At 42.3% G+C, this 19,080-nt stretch overlaps 1 protein-coding gene across 2 annotated transcripts; it reads left to right on the forward strand.

Annotated features, from left to right (window-relative positions):
* Positions 1–199: 199 nt before the first annotated feature.
* Positions 200–19,080, forward strand: UBE2B (ubiquitin conjugating enzyme E2 B). Of its 2 annotated transcripts, XM_045394913.2 has the most exons (6): positions 200–372; positions 2,502–2,582; positions 4,791–4,816; positions 8,417–8,506; positions 16,618–16,706; positions 18,526–19,080. In XM_045394913.2, exons 1-6 carry the CDS (start codon positions 329–331, stop codon positions 18,652–18,654), a joined length of 459 nt encoding a protein of 152 aa, XP_045250848.1. In that variant the 5' UTR covers positions 200–328; the 3' UTR covers positions 18,655–19,080. The 2 variants fall into 2 exon arrangements, with proteins under 2 accessions (XP_045250848.1, XP_045250849.1); XM_045394914.3 differs by lacking the exon at positions 8,417–8,506.

The raw sequence follows: 19,080 nt of genomic DNA on the forward strand, positions 1-19,080 counted from the left end.
CTCTAGTCTGAACACAGAGAACACAAATTTGTCGATCACTTCAGGAAGCCCAGGAAGAACCACGCCCCGCTGAAGGGCTCAGGGAACGCGCGCTCCCCCGTCCCGCCCCCTCCTCCCCCAGCACTCACTCTGTGGTAGCGGCGGAGGGCGGAGGGATCCGGAGGCGGCGGAGGGAGACGTCATTGCAGGGTTGTTTGTCAGTCTTGGCGGCGGCGGCGGCGGCGGCGGCGGCAGCGGCGATCCACAGTGATTCGGCCGCCGCGCCGGGGGGTGGGGGGGCTGCGCGGGACTCTTTTCTTTCAGACTGACCGCGGGGCAGCTGCGGAGCATGTCGACCCCGGCCCGAAGGAGGCTTATGCGGGATTTCAAGCGGTAAGGGCCTTCAGCTTCGCATAGATGACGGCCTCTCAAAGCTGCGGGGCTGCAGGGCGTGGATCCCGGACACCTTCCCCTTGTGACCCTCAGAGGGCCGGCTGTGGGCCCAGGGGGACTGGCGGAAGCCGGGTCCTACCTCGGCCCCTACTCTCCTTATCCTTGCCGCTCGCTCTGGCGCCCGAAGAAATTTCGATACTGCTTCCCCTCCCCCCAAAAAGTAAAACGATGTCGATCGACTGGTCTAGGGTTCCCCGCTGCCCATTTCGGCCAGCTGCCCGGGGTCTCGTCCAGGGGATCAGACGGGGATCAGACATCATCCTCCCGCCCCTGCACCCTGCGGAGACCCTTTCTTGTCCCCTCAAAGTGAGCTCCCGCGGGAGCTTGTTCTTCTCCGGCAGCACCAGTCAGCTTTGTTTCACGGCCCCTCAGTCTTCTCCGAGGAGCCGGGTTGGGGTGAACCTCCCCAGCCCCCCACCCTCGCCAGTCCTTTCCATTTCTGCCGTGAGGGTGGGGTCCAGTGCGTGAGGCTCGGAGGTTAACCCATCCCCCGAAACCCGACTCTGTCCCCGCCCGCCTGAAAAGACCTTGGGAACTGACTTAGAGATCTGGGACCTTAGAGCTGGCCACCCCGGCTGCCAGTGCCTTCTGGAACTCAGATCTGGCTGGTGAAGAAAGCCCTATCTATAGCCTCCCGAGTCTGGAAAAATGCCTTCCCTTAGACTGGCGCTAATTTGATACTCCCTGGGCCTTCTTTGGTAAATAAAATAGGGTTTTGTTAGGAGGTATTGGGGTTGTGAGGAAGAAAATGATTATTCCGTTAGTTTACCTTTTATTGGATACTTAGAGACGTAGAAAAAACAAAATAACGTAGAAAAAACAAAATAAGTGAGAAAACATTTTGATATTCTGCACATTTTTCTTAAAATTTTTTCTGGGGACACCTACCCTAATTGAACAAAATAGCATAAAAACATAGATTTGTCGCTCAGGAAGTCACCTCTCAGCTATTATAAAGCCTATGTGAGGCATTTGGATTTGGCCAACTTATTTAATTCATTCGTAGCTTCTCTTAGCCATTTAAAGGTAGGCGTCAAGCAGTGCAGTTCCTCTAAGGCTTCTGTTTGTGGTGGCCTAATTTGCTTGAGATTGACTAAAAACCTTTTTTTTTATGTGGACTAGTTGCAAATTATGATGCCCCATGAAAACAACTCCATATGTATTTGTGAGTGTGTATAATGTAGCATTTTTAATTGAGGTTACAGTCTCTGAAAGGAGATGCCCTTTTTGGTGCAAAAGTCATTTTTCTAAAGCTTGAAATCAGTGTATCTGATTAGCACTCATGACTAAAATTCAGATAGTAAACTAGTTCATGTCATTGTCGCCCTGGCTCCTTACTGTAATGCTCTGCTTAATTCTGAGTTGAATACATGGCACCTTTTGTAGTTTTCCAGAGATCTATAGGTTACAAGAATTTGACTATGACGAATGTGGGAAAGCCTTGTATTGAGTCTCCTGATTTGAGAGGTAGATTTGATGTTAGTGCAGAGCCTTTAAAATAGGGACTGGCGGAAAACCTACTGATTACTTTTTAAAGCCATTGCTGTTTGAAGCAAAAGGGATAGAGTAAATCTGCTGCCTAATACTAGTTTCCTAGTTAAATTTAATGTGTTTTCAGTCATTTCGTGTTTACACTGAGGTTTGCTTTTTTTTTTTTTCTTGTAGCCATTTTGCAGAAGTAGCCGTGGTTAGGATACACAGTCTTTGCATGTTTAGAGCAGCAAAATCAATGGTTCTGTAAAAATATTACTTGCTTTTGAGGTTTTAAACTTTTTTTGGTATAAGAGGACAGTCTATATACATCAATTCTTGAAGAGATACTCTTGATAATATTGAAAGAGGGATGATTCTCAAGCCCTTCGGATTTTTAGGTAATTTGGAGAGGTATTTAATAAGTATATATACCTGGTTAATATATCTAAGTCATATGGTTCATTTTAGTTCACAATAACAAGGAAATGGAGTTAGTCTGTGTCTCAAAATAGATGGTGTAGTGTCTGTAGGTGTTTATGTGGCCTCCTTAGTGGCCTTAATGTTCAACTTTTTAAATTACAACGCTGGATTTCTAGGTTACAAGAGGACCCACCTGTGGGTGTCAGTGGTGCACCATCTGAAAACAACATCATGCAGTGGAATGCAGTTATATTTGGGTGAGTTGAAAGGTTTAACAAATAATAGGTGTGTGCTGAATCTTTAAGAAAAGTGAACATATAACAACTGTCTAGGAAAAGAAACTGAGGTAGAATGAGAGATCTTAAGGACTAAAACTGCAAGATAAATTAGAAAAAAATTTTTTTCAATTAGAGTTTTGGCCCAGCACAGTAGCTCAACGCCTGGGAGGATCGCTGGAGCCCAGGAGTTCATCACCAGCCTGGGCGATATAGTGAGACAGTGAGACTCTGTCCCCTCTCCACCAAAAAAAGAGTTTTGGCCCAGTCTGGGCAACATAGTGAGAGACCTTGTCTCTACAAAAAGTATAAAACTAACTGGGCATGGTGGTGCCCAGCTACTTGGAAGGCCGAGGCAGGAGGATCACTTGAGCCCAGAAGTTTGAGGCTGCAGCCAGCTATCCAAAAAAAAAAAAAAAAAGGGAAAAAGTTTCAGCAGTTATACAAAGTTTATTTGCTCTTTGATGTTATTACATATGGTTTTATAATCACTTGGGGTTTTACTTTTAAGATACTACTCAAAACTAAATGGAATGGAATAATAAAGGAGAAACAATAAATTACTTTGTATAAAACATATCATGCAAATGCTCTCATTCTGTTGGAGCTGTTAAAAGGTTTGGAACCAAAAATATTAAGAACTTCCACTGCTGCAAGAATTTAAGTGAAAATGATTCACAGCCCAGTGTAAAATAACAGAATGCAGCCATTTGAGAAGCAGCTGTAAATTTTACCTACTATATATATTGCATATATGCTTTTTAATTTAAAATTTCCTTATGCTTTTTTTTGTTTTTTCTAGACTTGATCTATTTTTTTCTTTCATTCCTTTGATACTAGAGTTTTGCATTAAAAAGTAAAAGGAATATGTTGATAAACAGAATTCTGACACTACAGAATCAGCTACAAGAGTCTACATTTAAAGACTAGTGGAAAATGAGTGAAGTTCATCCTCATAAAGTACTTCTGAATCTGAGTTGAATACATGGCACCTTCAGGATATTATCCTGCTGCTTTGAGATCCTGAATATGCCTTGCAAGTAATAATTAAGCTTTATGCTGCTGCTTAGGAAAGATGAAATTGGGATGTGGGGGCAAGGATCTGAGCAAACAAATCTGGCTCTTTGGTGACATCAACTATGCTTAGCCTATTTGAACAAAAGTTGTGGCTCCATTGGAAAGCAGGACACTTGGGTTTAGCATCATAACTAGAGTATTGCTTTACTTCTTATTGCTGTAAAATGAAAAGATGACTTTCCCTCTTAAGAATATACATATGGGCCAGGTGCAGTGGCTCATGCCTGTAATCCCAGCACTTTGGGAGGCTGCGACGGGTGGATCACCTGAGGTCAGGAGTTCAAAACCAGCCTGGCCAAGATGGTGAAACCCCATCTCTACTAAAAATACAAAAATTAGCTGGGCGTCTGTAATCCCACCTACTCGGGAGGTTGAGGCAGGAGAATTGCTTGAACCTAGGAGAAGGAGGTTGCAGTGAGCCAAGAATGTGCCATTGCACTCCAGCCTGGGGGACAAGAGCAAAATTCCATCTCAAAAAAAAAAAAAAAAAAAAGAATATACATATGTACAAAATGACTGGTCAGCATTAATGAAAGTTTTTAGGCCGGGCGCGGTGGCTCAAGCCTGTAATCCCAGCACTTTGGGAGGCCGAGACGGGCGGATCATGAGGTCAGGAGATCGAGACCATCCTGGCTAACCCGGTGAAACCCCGTCTCTACTAAAAAAGTACAAAAAACTAGCCGGGCGAGGTGGCGGGCGCCTGTAGTCCCAGCTACTCGGGAGGCTGAGGCAGGAGAATGGCGTAAACCCGGGAGGCAGAGCTTGCAGTGAGCTGAGATCCGGCCACTGCACTCCAGCCTGGGCGACAGAGCGAGACTCCGTCTCAAAAAAAAAAAAAAAAAAGTTTTTTTGTGCTAAAATTATGGGCAAGTTTTTTTGTTTGGTTTTGTAAAACCACCCTAAAAAGAAAGCTTAGAATGAAAGTTATACTTTATGCCTGGGTCTATGAAAATTCAGGGCTAAAGTGTTATTAAACTCTATCTTAAAACTCCACAAATCATCAGAATGAGTTCCTCTTTTTCTGTTGGAGTAAATTTATCCTTTCCCATTCTTGAAAATCAAGAAAAAGCAGAATGAGAAACTTCTTTTAATCAGAAATCTTCTTGTTTTCAGACCAGAAGGGACACCTTTTGAAGATGGTAAGTCATACTCATTATGTTTTCTATAGTGTTATGAGGTTACTTTTTGGTAGAAAATTGTAACACCAACATATCTACTTGAAGCCATTTTCTATGGTTAATAGGCCAAGTTAAAAGTAAAGCTATGGAAAATTTATACTTTATAAGGGACTTTTTCCCACAGCAGCTTGGTCACCTCCATTCGTAACCGGTATTAAAGGTTACTTTAATATTTTTGTGTAGAACTGTAAGCCAAGATGGCAATGTTTATGTTGAGAATAGTTTAAATTTAGGTGGCCTTAATAAAGATATCTCTGAGGTGAACACCAGAAGAGTAAATCATGCTTTTTTACTTTGTTATCTTTGATATTTGACAGGGTGTTGAGCTGAACTTTTTCATAAACATACATAGCTGCCAGTAGTTTCAAGTACTACCAGCATTTAACACCCATAAGTAGTTACCATTTTGCATAATCTTTGGCATCTCAAGTTGCGTATTTTCATCGGGGCGAGGAAAATGGGAAACGAGTTCTAATAACGTATTTATAATTGAGCTTAACAAATTGATTTTAACCAGGTACTTAAGAGTTTTCCTAATTATAGTATTGGATTTTAAGAAATTATTAAACAGCTTTGTTATTAACAAAATGACTTCAGAATTCATCAAAAATATCCGAGAATATTGATAATTCTCTGTTTGTAAGGACGTAATCTCAATGTCCAGTAGGAGAAATGGTTAAGCAAATTATGATGTATCTGGATTCTGGAATATGTACCTGTTAAAGAATAAGGCAGATTTGGACATACTGTCTTAAGAGGACAAAAAAAACTGCAGGATAATGTTTGTTGTAGCATCACATTTTTAGTAAATACATACATGCATGTGTGTCTATGTTAAAGGGTTATATATCAAACTGTTATCAGTGATTATCTGTAGGTGGGGGTAAGGAGTTGAAGGAGGTACAAAAGATGCCAGTTGGCCAGGGCAGTTGCTCATACCTGTATAGCCAGCGCTTTGGTAGGCTTAGGCAGGTGGATCATGGATCACTTGAGCCCAGGAGTTTGAGACCAGCCTGGGGGAGCCCGTCTTCACAAAAAATTAGCCAGGCATGGTGGTACATGCCTTTAGTCCTAGCTACTTGGGAGGATCACTGGAGCCCGAGAGGTCAAGGCTGCAGTGAGCCCTGATGGAGCCACTGTGCTCCAGCCTGGGTGACAAGAGTGAGACCCTGTCTTAAATTACCAATTTTTCTTAATTTCTTAAAGACATTTTTATTAGTATTAGGAAGCTCTGGACCCTTGAGTATCTTTTTTTTTTTTTTTTTTTTTTTTTTTTTTTTTTTTTTGTCTCGCCCTCTCACCCAGGCTGGAGTGCAGTGGTGCAGTCTTGGCTCTCTGAAACCTCCGCCTCCCAGGTTCAAGTGATTCTCGTGCCTCAGCCTTCCAAGTAGCTGGGATTACAGACATGCGCTACCATGCCCGGCTGATTTTTGTATTTTTAGCAGAGACAGGGTTTCACCATGTTGGCCAGGCTGGGGCCTTAAACTACTGACGTCAGGTGATCTGCCCGCCTCGGTCACCCAAAGTGCTGGGATTACAGGCATGAGCCATGCCCAGCCAAGTATCTGTCTTTTTAATATTCTGTATGATAGGAAGTAAGATGTATGAACAAAGCACTTCTGCATGTCATAGTATGATAGTTGTCTGGAAGAAAAGCACTTCTGCAGTTGTTGAAGTTGCAATTTGAACTACTTTTTTCATGGAACATTTTTACTTGAAAATACAGACAAGCTATGGTTATTCAGGTTTGAATATATGGCAGACATATTCTCAGAAGTGATGTAATAAGCTTGGTGTGGTGGCAGGCACCTGTGATCCCAGCTACTCGGGAGACTGAGGCAGGAGAATTGCTTGAACCTGGGAGACAGAGGTTGCAGTGCGCCGAGATCGCAGCATTGCACCCCAGCCTGGACAACAGAGCAAGACTCCATCTCAAAAAAAATAAAAATAAAAAGTGGGGGGAGATCTAAGTGGGTTGTTAGGTTAAGGATAACGACTGAAGATATTTGTTGCTGTTGATAAAATGACAGCTTCCTGATACTTACTTTTTCATGTTAGTGGGTAGTGTTACCTGTTGTGATTTTTTTGATAGTATATAATGGAATATGGCAACATTTGGAAGATCGGTAAAGTTGAGTCACCCAATATTTTGCAGATGTCCCAGGAGTAATAATACAAAACCATGAATGGGTAAAACGTATGTGAAATGAACAGATTTTAATGTAACTGAGTACAAAAAGTTGACTAATAATTTCAGATTCTATATTGCAGCAAACCTTTAAAAGAACTACCATTTGTTCTTTGGTATAATATCAAAACAGAATAGCTACAGTTACCTGAAAAAGCTATTAAAATACTACTTTTTTTGCCGGGCGCGGTGGCTCATGCCTGTAATCCCAGCGCTTTGGGAGGCCAAGGTGGGCGGATCACCTGAGGTCAGGAGTTCAAGACCAGCCTGGCCAACATGGTGAAACCTCGTCTCTACTAAAAATACAAAAATGAACCAGGCAGGATGGCGTGTGCCTGTAATCCCAGCTACTCCAGAGGCTGAGGCAGGAGAAATGCTTGAACCTGGAAGGCGGATAGATTGAGTGCAGAAGCAGATAAGCGAATCCAGCAGTCTTCTGTTAAACCAATCATTAAAGAGACAGTTGCAAATATGTAAAACAATGCTTACACTTACCACCAATTTGGGGAGAAATATAATTTTAATTTATATTATGTGTAATGGGTTTGCAGTTTAACCTACCCTTTTTTTTTTTTTTTGGAGACAGTCTTGCCTTGCTCATGTCACCCGGACTAGAGTGCAGTGGTGCAATCTCTGCTCACTGCAACCTCTGCCTCCCAGGTTCACGCGATTCTCTTGCCTCAGTCTCCTGAGTAGCTGAGATTACAGGCACCCCCACACCTAGCTCATTTTTGTACTTTTAGTAGAGACGGGGTTTCACCATGTTGGCCAGGCTAGTCTCCAACTCCTGACCTCAGGTGATCCGCCCACCGCTTAGCCACCCAAAGTGCTGGGATTACAGGCATGAGCCACCGCACCCGGCTACAGTTATTTTTAATGAAGATTTTCTGAGTTAAACTTTTTTTTTTTTTTTTTGAGATAGAGTCTTGCTTTGTCGCCCATGCCAGAGCATAGCGGCATGATCTGGGCTTACTGCAACCTCCACCTCCTGGGAGCGTCCTTTGCCATGTAGTAGTCAGCCCCTCTCAAAATCCTTTGACCACCCCTCATTCTAAGCAATAATAAACTATTTGTAGTTCTTCAAATATGCATTTTAAATCTTGGTAGCTAGGGCCTAGTTGCCTTCCAAAAATATGACAGTTAACACTCCCACCAATAGCAACATGAATGTGCTTGTTCCCCAACTGCTTGCCAATGCTGCGTGCTATCATTCTAACATAAATAGAGTATATTTAGTATGTTTTGTGTGCCGAACCAAAGTTGACATACTAACTTTTATGTGGTTGTACAAAAACCAGTGTGCAGTTGAGAATTGATAAAGAGATTAAAAAGTCATGCTTGTCTTTACTGTAATTATTTTATTTTCTCTCTAGGTACTTTTAAACTAGTAATAGAATTTTCTGAAGAATATCCAAATAAACCACCAACTGTTAGGTTTTTATCCAAAATGTTTCATCCAAATGGTAAGTAGCATTTTATAGATTTGGCAGATGATAGTGGGGAAAAGAGTTGTTTCCCTCCTTTTAGCTCTTTCACCTTACATTTCACTGTTAGGACTCACTTGCAGGTGTTGCTTCCATGTCCATGTTAGCCATGTATTTTGTTGCGGATTTTTTTTTTTTTTTTTGAGACGGAGTCTGGCTCTGTCGCCCAGGCTGGAGTGCAGTGGCGCAATCTCGGCTCACTGCAAGCTCCGCTTCCCAGGTTCACGCCATTCTCCTGCCTCAGCCTTCCGAGTAGCTGGGACTACAGGCGCCCGCCACCACGCTTGGCTTATTTTTTGTATTTTTAGTAGAGACAGGGTTTCACCGTGTTAGCCAGGATGGTCTCGATCTCCTGACCTCGTGATCCGCCCACCTTGGCCTCCCAAAGTGCTGGGTTTGTTGTGGATTTTTGGTTTGTTTCTTGTTTCTTCAGAGACAAGGTTATACTCTGTCACCCCTTCTGGAGTGCAGTGGTGCAATCACAGTTCACTGTTACCTCAAACTCCTGGGTTCAAGTAATTCTCCTGCCTCAGACTCCTAAGTAGCTAGGATGACAGGCATGGACCACCATGTCCAGCTAATTTTTTTTGTTTTCTTTTTCTTCTTTGTAGACACAAAGTCTCTGCGTGTTACCCAGGCTGGTCCTTGAACCCCTAGCCTCAAGCAGTCCTCCCACTTTGACCTCCCAAAGCACTGTGATTACAGGAATGGGCCACCTTTTCCAGCCTTTAGCTATGTTTCTGTAGCTAGAATCTTATGAAGCTTCCAAATTTGAGGTCAAGTTGTTTTAATAACCCCTGAATTAAAAGTAATATGTGGTCGGGCATGGTAGCTCATACCTGTAATCTCAGCACTTTGGGAGGCCAAGTTGGGCGGATCACCTGAGGTCAGGAGTTTGAGACCAGCCTGGCCAACATGGTGAAGCCCCATCACTACTAAAAATACAAAAATTAGCCAGGCATGATGGTGGGCACCTGTAATCTCAGCTACTCAGGAGGCTGAGACAGGAAAATCGCTCGAACCTGGGAGGCGGAGGTTGTAGTGAGTCGAGATCACAACACTGCACTTCAGCCTGGGTGACAAAGCAAGACTCTGTCTCCAAAAACACAAAGGTAATGTGTTAAGCCAGGCACAGTGGTGCACACCTGTAGTCCCAGCTACTCCGAAGGCTAAGGCAGGAGGGTGGCTTGAGGCCAGCCTAGGTAACATAGCAAGATCCTGTCTCTACTAAACTAAATAGATAAAAGTATTATCTATCTATTTGTGGAATTGTGAAAAATAACAAGAAAAATGTGTTGGCTGAAATTAAGCTTTCCAAAAATACAATTTTGGCCAGGCACAGTGGTTCATACCTATAATCCCAGCACTTTGGAAGGCCAAGGTGGGAAGGTTGCTTGAGCCCAGGAGTTAGAGACCAGCCTAGGCAACATAGTGAGGTCCCATCCCTATAAAAAATTTAAAAAGTAGCAGGGCACGGTGGCGCACACCTATAGCGTCAGCTACTTATGGAGGCTGAAGTGAGAGGATCACTTGAGCCCAGGAGGTCAAGGCTGCAAGTGAGCCATGACTGTCCTACTGCACTCTAGCCTGGGCAACAGAGCAAGATCCTATCTCAAAAGTACAATTTTGCATATACAAAATTGGAGTCAGTGACCATGCACAGTGGTTCATGCCTATTAATTCCAGCACTTTGGAAGGCTGAGGCAGGTGGATTGCTTGAGCACAGGAGTTCAAGACCAGCTTAGGCAACATGATGAAACCCTGTCTCTACAAAAAATACAAAAATTAACTGGGCACAGTGGTGCATACCTGTCTTCCGAGCTACTAGGGAGGCTGAGGTGGGAGAATTGCTGGAGCCTGGGAGGTTGAGGCTGTAGTGAGCCATGATTGCACCACTGCACTCCACCCTGGGTGACAAAGCAAGACCCTGTCTCAAAAAAAAAAAAGAAAAGAAAATTGGGATCATTTATGTATAAAATGAGGTGGTGGTTTGTTTGTTTTAATATACTGTGAACATTTTCCCTTATTAAATATTCTGGGCCAAGCACAGTGGCTCACGCCTGTAATCCCAGCACTTTGGGAGGGAAAGGCGGGCGGATCATGAGGTCAAGCGATCAAGACCATCCTGGCCAACATGGTGAAACCTCATCTCTACCAAAAATACAAAAATTAGCTGGGCATGGTGGCGCGTGCCTGTAGTCCCAGCTACTCTGGAGGCTGAGGCAGGAGAATTGCTTGAACCAGGGAAGCAGAGGTTTCAGTGAGCTGAGATCATACCACTGCATTCCAGCCTGGCAACAGAGCAAGACTTCATCTCAAAAAAATAAGTATTCTGATACATCATTTTTAATGGCAAAATGTTCTGTTACATAGATTTATTGTATTTTTAACCAGTGTCCAATTGTTGATAGTTTTCTTTTTTTTTTTTTTTTTTGAGACAGAGTCTTGCTCTGTCGCCCAGGCTGGAGTGCAGTGGCCGGATCTCGGCTCACTGCAAGTCCGCCTCCCGGGTTTACGCTATTCTCCTGCCTCAGCCTCCCGAGTAGCTGGGACTACAGGCGCCCGCGACCTTGCCCGGCTAGTTTTTTGTATTTTTTTAGTAGAGACGGGGTTTCACCATGTTAGCCAGGATGGTCTGGATCTCCTGACCTCGTGATCCGCCCGTCTCGGCCTCCCAAAGTGCTGGGATTACAGGCTTGAGCCACTGCGCCCGGCCGATAGTTTTTAATTGTTCATAATTTTAAATAGCACTTTGAACATTCTTAAAAATAAATCTTAAAAAATTTTTTTTTTTTTTTTTTTTGAGAAAAAGACTCACTCTGTCACACAGGCTGGAGTACAGTGGTGTGACCTTGACTCACTGCAACCATTACCTCCTGGGTTCAAGCGATCTTTAGCCTCAGCCTCCTGAGTAGCTGGGACTGCAGACGTGTGCCACCATACCCAGCTAATTTTTTTTTTTTTTTTTTTTTTTTGAGACAGAGTCTTGCTCTGTTGGCCAGGCTGGAGTGCAGTGGCAGGATCTCAGCTCACTGCAACCTCTGCTTCCCAGGTTCAAGTGATTCTTCTGCCTCAGCCTCCCAAGTGGCTTCATACCCAGCTAATTTTTATATTTTTAGTAGAGATGGGGTTTCACCATGTTGGTCAGGCTGATCTTGAACTCCTGACCTCAGGTGATCCGCCTGCCTTGGCCTCCCAAGTGTTGGGATCACAGGTGTGAGCTGCTGTGCCTGGCCTGAAAGTAAATCTTTCCAGATACTAATTATTTTTTGACTAAGTTTTTTGTTTGTTTTTTTAATTGCTGCATAACAAATAGACTAAGTTTTTTAAATGTGGGGATTACTGGGTCAGAGGCTTGTGTGTTTTTAAAGCTTTAATATCATTTTCCATTTTTTTCCTTCAGTGGAATTGTTTTCATTTTCACTTGGTAGAGTAGTTTGTTACTACTCTTCATTAAATGATGGCTAATTACTTTGTAATACATTTGGTCTTCCTTGACATCTTGCTGTTTACATCTATTACGTTTATATTTCTGGATTATTAATTACCACGTGAAAGACTTCTCCAAATTCTTGAAGCTCCTCTTCAGTTTTACAGCCTTTGCTCATTTAAATGTGGTGTTCCCCATCAGCCAACTCACTTTCAAGAAGAACATTTTCAGAGGTCCTCTTGGTCATGTCTCTAGTGCTGCAGAATACATTATAGAGCTCCCTACCCAGAGGACGGATGTGTTTTGTTTGTGTCTGGAATCAAGATGACTTTTCAGTAATAGATACTACTTTTGGCGCTTCATTGCTATGAAGTTGCTTTTTCCTTCTAGTTGCCTTTTTTGCTTTTTTTTTTGGTCTAAGACAGGTTTAATTTTATTTTCTGTTTCTCTTTTTGGGGAAGTTCCCAAGTCATTTACCATTTATTCCACTGTAGCTTTATCTTACTTAGACTTGTTATTGAGTCAAACCAAACCAGTTATGGTCAGAGGGTCTTTAAATCAAGGTGGGAAAGATGGTAGAATGAGTAAGGGGTATAAATGTAGGATTATCAACTTAAGCAAATTTTTGAGAAAACACAGTGTATTTGGTTTTCACATCTCTTCATATTTATAGCATGGTTTCCCTTTTTTTCTGTTACGAGTCCTTTTTTATAATTTAACTTTTTGGTTTACTTTTTAAAAAACATTTATTGAAATATAATTTACACACCAAGCTGTTCACCCACTTAAATTGTACAGCTCAAATGGTTTTTAGCATAGTCACAACCATTACCATGACCACTTTAAAAACAACAAAAGCCCCATAACTATTATCTTAGCAGTCAACTGTGTTTGTCCTAATCCTCCCTGCTTCAGTCCTAGGTAACCCCTAATCTGTTTTCCCTCTAGATTTGACTATTCTGGACATTTCATATAAATGGAATCTTACAACATGTGGTCCTTTGTGACTAACTTCTGTCACCCAGCATGAAGTTTTCAAGGCTCATCTGTGTTGTGACATAATAATATTTGTGATTCATTTTTTATTGCTGAATAATATTCCATTGTATGGATATTCTGTATTTTGTTCATTCATCAGTTGATAAGATGTTTTGAGTTCTGGTTTACTTTTGGATTCTCAGAAATAGTTACTCAGAACTTTAAAATTGTTTTATACTTTTATGGGTTTTACACAGTTGCCAATTTTTGCTTTAGGCGGCTAAGTTTGATGTTTTTGTGGGATGGACAGTAAGTTGGCTTTGAAGCTGATAGATCTAGGCTAAGGCCAATGATTGGGAGTACTGAGCACATGGATGGTGACTGAGGCCACAGGAGTGAATAATACAGCCCAGTGTGTGTATAAAGGGTAAGAAGGAAAAGGGCCTATGATAGAGTCTGGAAGAATCACAGTGTTTAAGTGTGATTTGCTCCCCACTCCCTGTTATGGTTTGCTCCATGAAGTGGTATCTGTAACATTTAAATGCATTTACCCTTTGTTTTACATAGCAGTTCACTTCTAGAAATTTTTTCTACAGATAGTCTCACACTTGGGCAAATATTTATATTCATTGCTTGTATTTTCACAGAATCAGTCTAAAAGGGGAAGAACCCTCCCATATGTTAGGACTTTTGATACCTGTCACTTGATTTTTTTTTTTTTAATGAAAGGAATATGTATACTCATTGCACAAATAAATCATAAACACAAGGAAGGATAAAGAAAATAAGATAGGCCAGTCACGGTGGCTCACGCCTGTAATCCTAGCACTTTGGGAGGCTGAGGCAGGTGGATCACGTGATCAGGGGTTCGAGACCAGCCTGGCCAGCATAGTGAAACCCTGTCTGTACTAAAAATATAAAAAATTATCCGGGCATGGTGACGTGTGCCTGTAATCCCAGCTACTTGGGAGGCTGAGGCAGGAGAATTGCTTGAACCCAGGAGGCGGAGGTTGCAGTGAGCCGAGATTGCGCCACAGAACTCCAGCCTGGATGACAGAGCGAGACTCCATCTCGAAAAAAAAAAAAGGATCATCCGCTGGGCGCAGTGGCTCACGCCTGTAATCCCAGCACTTTCGGAGACTGAGGCAGGCCGATCACCTGAGGTCAGGAATTTGAGACTAGCCTGGCCAACATGGTGAAACCCCATCTCTACTAAAAATACAAAAATTAGCTGGGTGTGGTTGTACGTGCCTGTGACCCTAGCTACTCGGGAGGTTGAGGCAGGAGAATTGCTTGAACCCAGGAGGTAGAGGTTGCAGTGAGCTGAGTTCTCACCACTGCACTCCAGCCTGGACAACAGACCGAGAATCCATCTTAAAAAAAAAAAAGGCCGGGCACGGTGGCTCATGCCAGCACTTTGGGAGGCTGAGGCGGGTGGATCACCTGAGGTCAGGAGTTCGAGACCAGCCTGGCCAACATGGTGAAACCACGTTTCTACTAAAAATGCAAAAATTAGCTGGGCGTGGTGGCGGGCATCTGCAGTCCCAGCTGCGTGGGAGGGGCAGGAGAATCCCTTGAACCTGGGAGGCAGAGGTTGCAGTGAGTCGAGACTGCACCATTATACTCCATCCTGGGCAACAAGAGCAAAACTATGTCTCAAAAAAAAAAAAAGGACAAGAAAATAAGATCATCCATAACCCTACTATTACAAATATCCACTACTTACATTTTGACATTCAGTCTTACGAATGTTTTTGTGACTACATATACTTTAAATGAATTTATATAAAATATTTTAATCAAAATAGGGAATTATAAATAAAAACATTTTTAAGGTAATATTCTGTGGATATCTTACTCTATAAAACAGTAGATATGTATCATTGCTGGTGATTGTGTTGCTATTGTTTATATGAATGTATCAGTCATTGTTTATTTAGCCAGTTCCCTCTTTTATGGACCACAAGGTAGTTTTCAGTTTTTCACTTTTTTTTTTTTTTTTTGAGATAAGAGTCTTGCTCTGTCACCCAGGCTGGAGTTCAGTGGCACAATCTCGGCTCACTGCAACCTCTGCCTCCTGGGTTCAAGCAGTTCTCCTGCCTCAGCCTCCTGAGTAGCTGGGACTATAGGCGTACACTACCGTGCCTGGCTAATTTTTGTATTTTTAGTAGAGACGGGGTTTCACCATGCTGGCCAGGCTGGTCTCGAACTCGTGACCTCATGATCCACCCGCCTCGGCCTCCCAAAGTGCTGGGATTACAGGCGTGAGCCAGTGCACCTGGTCTTCTACTCTTATAAGTAGTATTATAGTGAACAACCTGTAAGTCAATTTTCGTGCATATCCACGTTTATTTCCTTAATTTCTAAGAGTGTAATTGCTATGTCAAAAAGAAGCAGTTTTTTAAAAGCTTTAAGAATATTTAGAAATACGGAATTTAAATAGATTGCTAAATCATGTGTGTTGAAGAAATTTAACTCAAAGCCTCCTGATCATAACATGCTGTGAAAGAAATGAAAATGAATCTTAGTTCATTTTCTGCTACAACAGAATAGCAGGAACTGATAATTTGTCAACAATAGTAGTTTGTTTGGCTCATGGTTCTGGAGACTGGGAAGTCCAAGAGCATGGCACCAACACCTAAGCAAGGTCCTTGGTGCTGTGACATCCCATGGTGGAAGGCAGAATGACAAGTGAGCACACAAGACATGAGAAATAGTGCCAGACTCATCCTTTTATCTGGAGTCCACTCCTGCCATCAGCTCTCATGACCTAAGCATTTCTTAAAGGTCCCACTTCTCAACAGTGTTACAGTGGCAATTAAATTTCTTTTTTTTTTTTTCTTTACTTAATTTTTTTTATTTTTATTTTTTTGAGACGGAGTTTTACCCTGTCATCTAGGCTGGAGTGCAGTGGTGTGATCTCGGCTCATTGCAACCTCTGCCTCCTGAGTTCAAGCGATTCTCCTGCCTCAGCCTCCCAAGTAGCTGGGATTACAGGCATGCGCCACCACGCCTGACTAATTTTTATATTTTTAGTAGAGACGGGGTTTCACTATGTTGGCCAGGTTGGTCTCAAACTCCTGACCTCAGGTGATCCACCCGCCTCAGCCTCCCAAAGTGCTGGGATTACCAGCATAAGCTACCGCGCCCAGCCTCCAGCAATTACATTTCAACATGAGTTTTGGAGAGAACATTCAAACTATAGCAGGTGCAGAATAAGAGACTTTAGTTTTGGCCGGGCGCGGTGGCTCACGCCTGTAATCCCAGCACTTTGGGAGGCCGAGGCGGGCGGATCACAAGGTCAGGAGATCGAGACCACGGTGAAACCCCGTCTCTACTAAAAATACAAAAAATTAGCCGGGCGCGGTTGTGGGCGCCTGTAGTCCCAGCTACTCGGGAGGCTGAGGCAGGAGAATGGCGTGAACCCGGGAGGCGGAGCTTGCAGTGAGCCGAGATCGCGCCACTGCACTCCAGCCTGGGCGACAAAGCCAGACTCCGTCTCAAAAAAAAAAAAAAAAGAGACTTTAGTTTTAAGACAGGTTTTCCTTTGATACAGAAGAATTTAGTTATTACCTAATATTTAAAACATCTAAGCCAAGCATTCTGTTTGTGGTAAAGATTTCTCTTAACTGTTAGATATGACAAAGTGAATGTGTAACCAATTTTAGTGTTGTCTTTGCAGTGTATGCTGATGGTAGCATATGTTTAGATATCCTTCAGAATCGATGGAGTCCAACATACGATGTATCTTCTATCTTAACATCAATTCAGGTAAGTATGTGTTAAGATGTATTATAGTTTGTCAGTATTCTGTAGGATACAGTCAGCTCCTTTAGGAGCACTGTAACCTGCTTAGCACACAGGTAACCAATGGCAGAGCTTGGGCAAGAATCCATGCTTTTCAGCTAACTTCTTTTTCAGTAATGCCTACATGGGATCCAGTCTGCAGTCCCTTTCCTGATTGTGTAAGTTACATGTTCTTACAGGTCAAACCTAATTTGTGTCCATGAAGCATAGCCAACGGTTGTGGAAAAGAAAAAAATGGCTTGGAAAAACCATAGGAACCTAAAGAAACTGCCAAGCGCAGATAAGCATTGAATGTGTTACCCCATCCAAGAAATTCTGTTTTAAAAAAAGAAAGGAAAATTAATGTAACCATTTGCCGAAGCAGTCTGGCAGAATATTTCAGAATAGATCTTTGAATGAAAATTTAGGAGGGGTGGAGTGAGGGGTGTTTTGGTTTTGTGGATTTGAGAGGAGCAGAAATAATATGTTGGTTTGTGATGTTCTTTTTAAAGTTTTTTCTGTCACACTTCTTTAATTCTGGCCTTTTTTTTTGAGACAGAGTCTTGCTGTGTTGCCCAGGCTGGAGTGCAATGGCTCAATCTTGGCTCACTGCAACCTCTGCCTCCCAGGTTCAAGTGATTCTCCTGCCTCAGCCTCCTGAGTAGCTGGGACTACAGGCATATGCCACCACGCCCAACTAAGTTTTTTGTATTTTTAGTAGAGATGGCGTTTCACAGTGTTAGCCAGGATGGTCTCTATCCAACCTCATGATCCGCCCACGTCGGCCTCCCAAAGTGTTGGGATTACAGGCATGAGCTACTGTGCCAGGCCAATTCTGGTCATCTTACAAGCATTGTTTTTCAACCTTCCTATCTCATTCTCTTCCTGCTAAATGTATATGTTTTGTTGATTAAAGGAAATAAGACTTATCCCCCAACTTTTACTGTCAGACATTTGCAAAGTAACTGCAGTAGTAGAGTTTAACCTTGGAAAATGTTGGATACTGACAGATTTATTGATACTATAGCTTAACCAAATTAAGCTGTTCATTTCCTTGGTTTAATGAGAAAAATCTCAATATGCTTAAGAATATTCTTTTCTGATTTCTTTGAAATTATAGGTGTTTTTTTCTTTTTTTCTTTTTTTGAGACGGAATTTCACCCTTGTTGCCCAGGCTGGAGTGCAATGGCGCAGTCTCGGCTCACCGCTATCTCTGTCTCCCAGGTTCAAGCAATTCTCCTGCCTCAGCCTCCTGAGTAGCTGGGATTACAGGCATACACCACCACACCTGGCTAATTTTGTATTTTTAGAAATTATGGGGTTTTCTTCATGTTGGCCAGGCTGGTCTCGAACTCCCTACCTCAGGTGATCCGCCCGCCTCGGCCTCCTATAGTGCTGGGATTACAGGCATGAGCCACCACACCTGACCTCTTTTTCGTTTTAAATAGAAACAGAGTTTCCCTATGTTGCCCAGGCTGATCTTGAACTGCTGGGCTCAAGGGATCCTCCTGCCTCGGCCTCCCAAAGTGTTAGGATAACAGGCGCAAGCCACTGTACCCAGCCGAAACTGTAGGTCTTAAGGCAATTGAGAACATTATTTCAGAAGCTTAAGTTCCTTAGCAGCAGGAAACCTCATAGTATTTATCAAATCATTTCTAAAATATTTAGACCCAAAATTATATGACATGTTAATCTCTGAAGTAATTTGTTGTTTTGTATAACTTCTCTGTAATATATTCCATATCTGACCCGTTAGTATAAAGAATAACTAAGCAAATCTGTTTTTTCTTTTCTTTCCTCCTAGTCTCTGCTGGATGAACCGAATCCTAACAGTCCAGCCAATAGCCAGGCAGCACAGCTTTATCAGGAAAACAAACGAGAATATGAGAAAAGAGTTTCGGCCATTGTTGAACAAAGCTGGAATGATTCATAATAGACAACTGGTCTGTTAATCTTTTTCATCATTGTTGTGTATAATTTACCTCTCAGTAGAAAGGCTAACAAATTTTAAGTGCCACAGGTTTTAAGGATTCTGCAGAAAAAAAAGAAAAAAGTCCTTCAGTTTAGAACCTACAAAAGCTTGTGTATCTTGATTAATGTACTTTTTATTGCATGGTGTGAACTAAGTTATTGCTGCATAAATTTGTAATATATCCTGTTTGTATTTTTTTCCAAGTGTATAATGTTGGTGTGGAGTTTTCATGACAGAATATACACATTTTGTAAATCTGTACTTTTTTCAAATATTGAATGCCTTATTTTTGAATTCTTTAGATTTTTAAATTGGAGAAAAGCACTTAAAGTTTTTTATATATGAATATTACATGTAAAGCTGTTAAAATACATAACTTCAGTGCAA

This window comes from Macaca fascicularis, chromosome 6 (assembly GCF_037993035.2).
Source record: "Macaca fascicularis isolate 582-1 chromosome 6, T2T-MFA8v1.1".
Lineage (NCBI taxonomy): Eukaryota > Metazoa > Chordata > Mammalia > Primates > Cercopithecidae > Macaca > Macaca fascicularis.

Bases quoted from the DNA above. Each gene is read 5' to 3' on its own strand.
- UBE2B (XM_045394913.2), top strand. From the start codon at position 329: ATGTCGACCCCGGCCCGAAGGAGGCTTATGCGGGATTTCAAGCG. The intron at 2,583-4,790 runs GTGAGTTGAAAG...TCTTGTTTTCAG, and splicing joins TGGAATGCAGTTATATTTGG to ACCAGAAGGGACACCTTTTG. The intron at 4,817-8,416 runs GTAAGTCATACT...TTTTCTCTCTAG, and splicing joins AGGGACACCTTTTGAAGATG to GTACTTTTAAACTAGTAATA.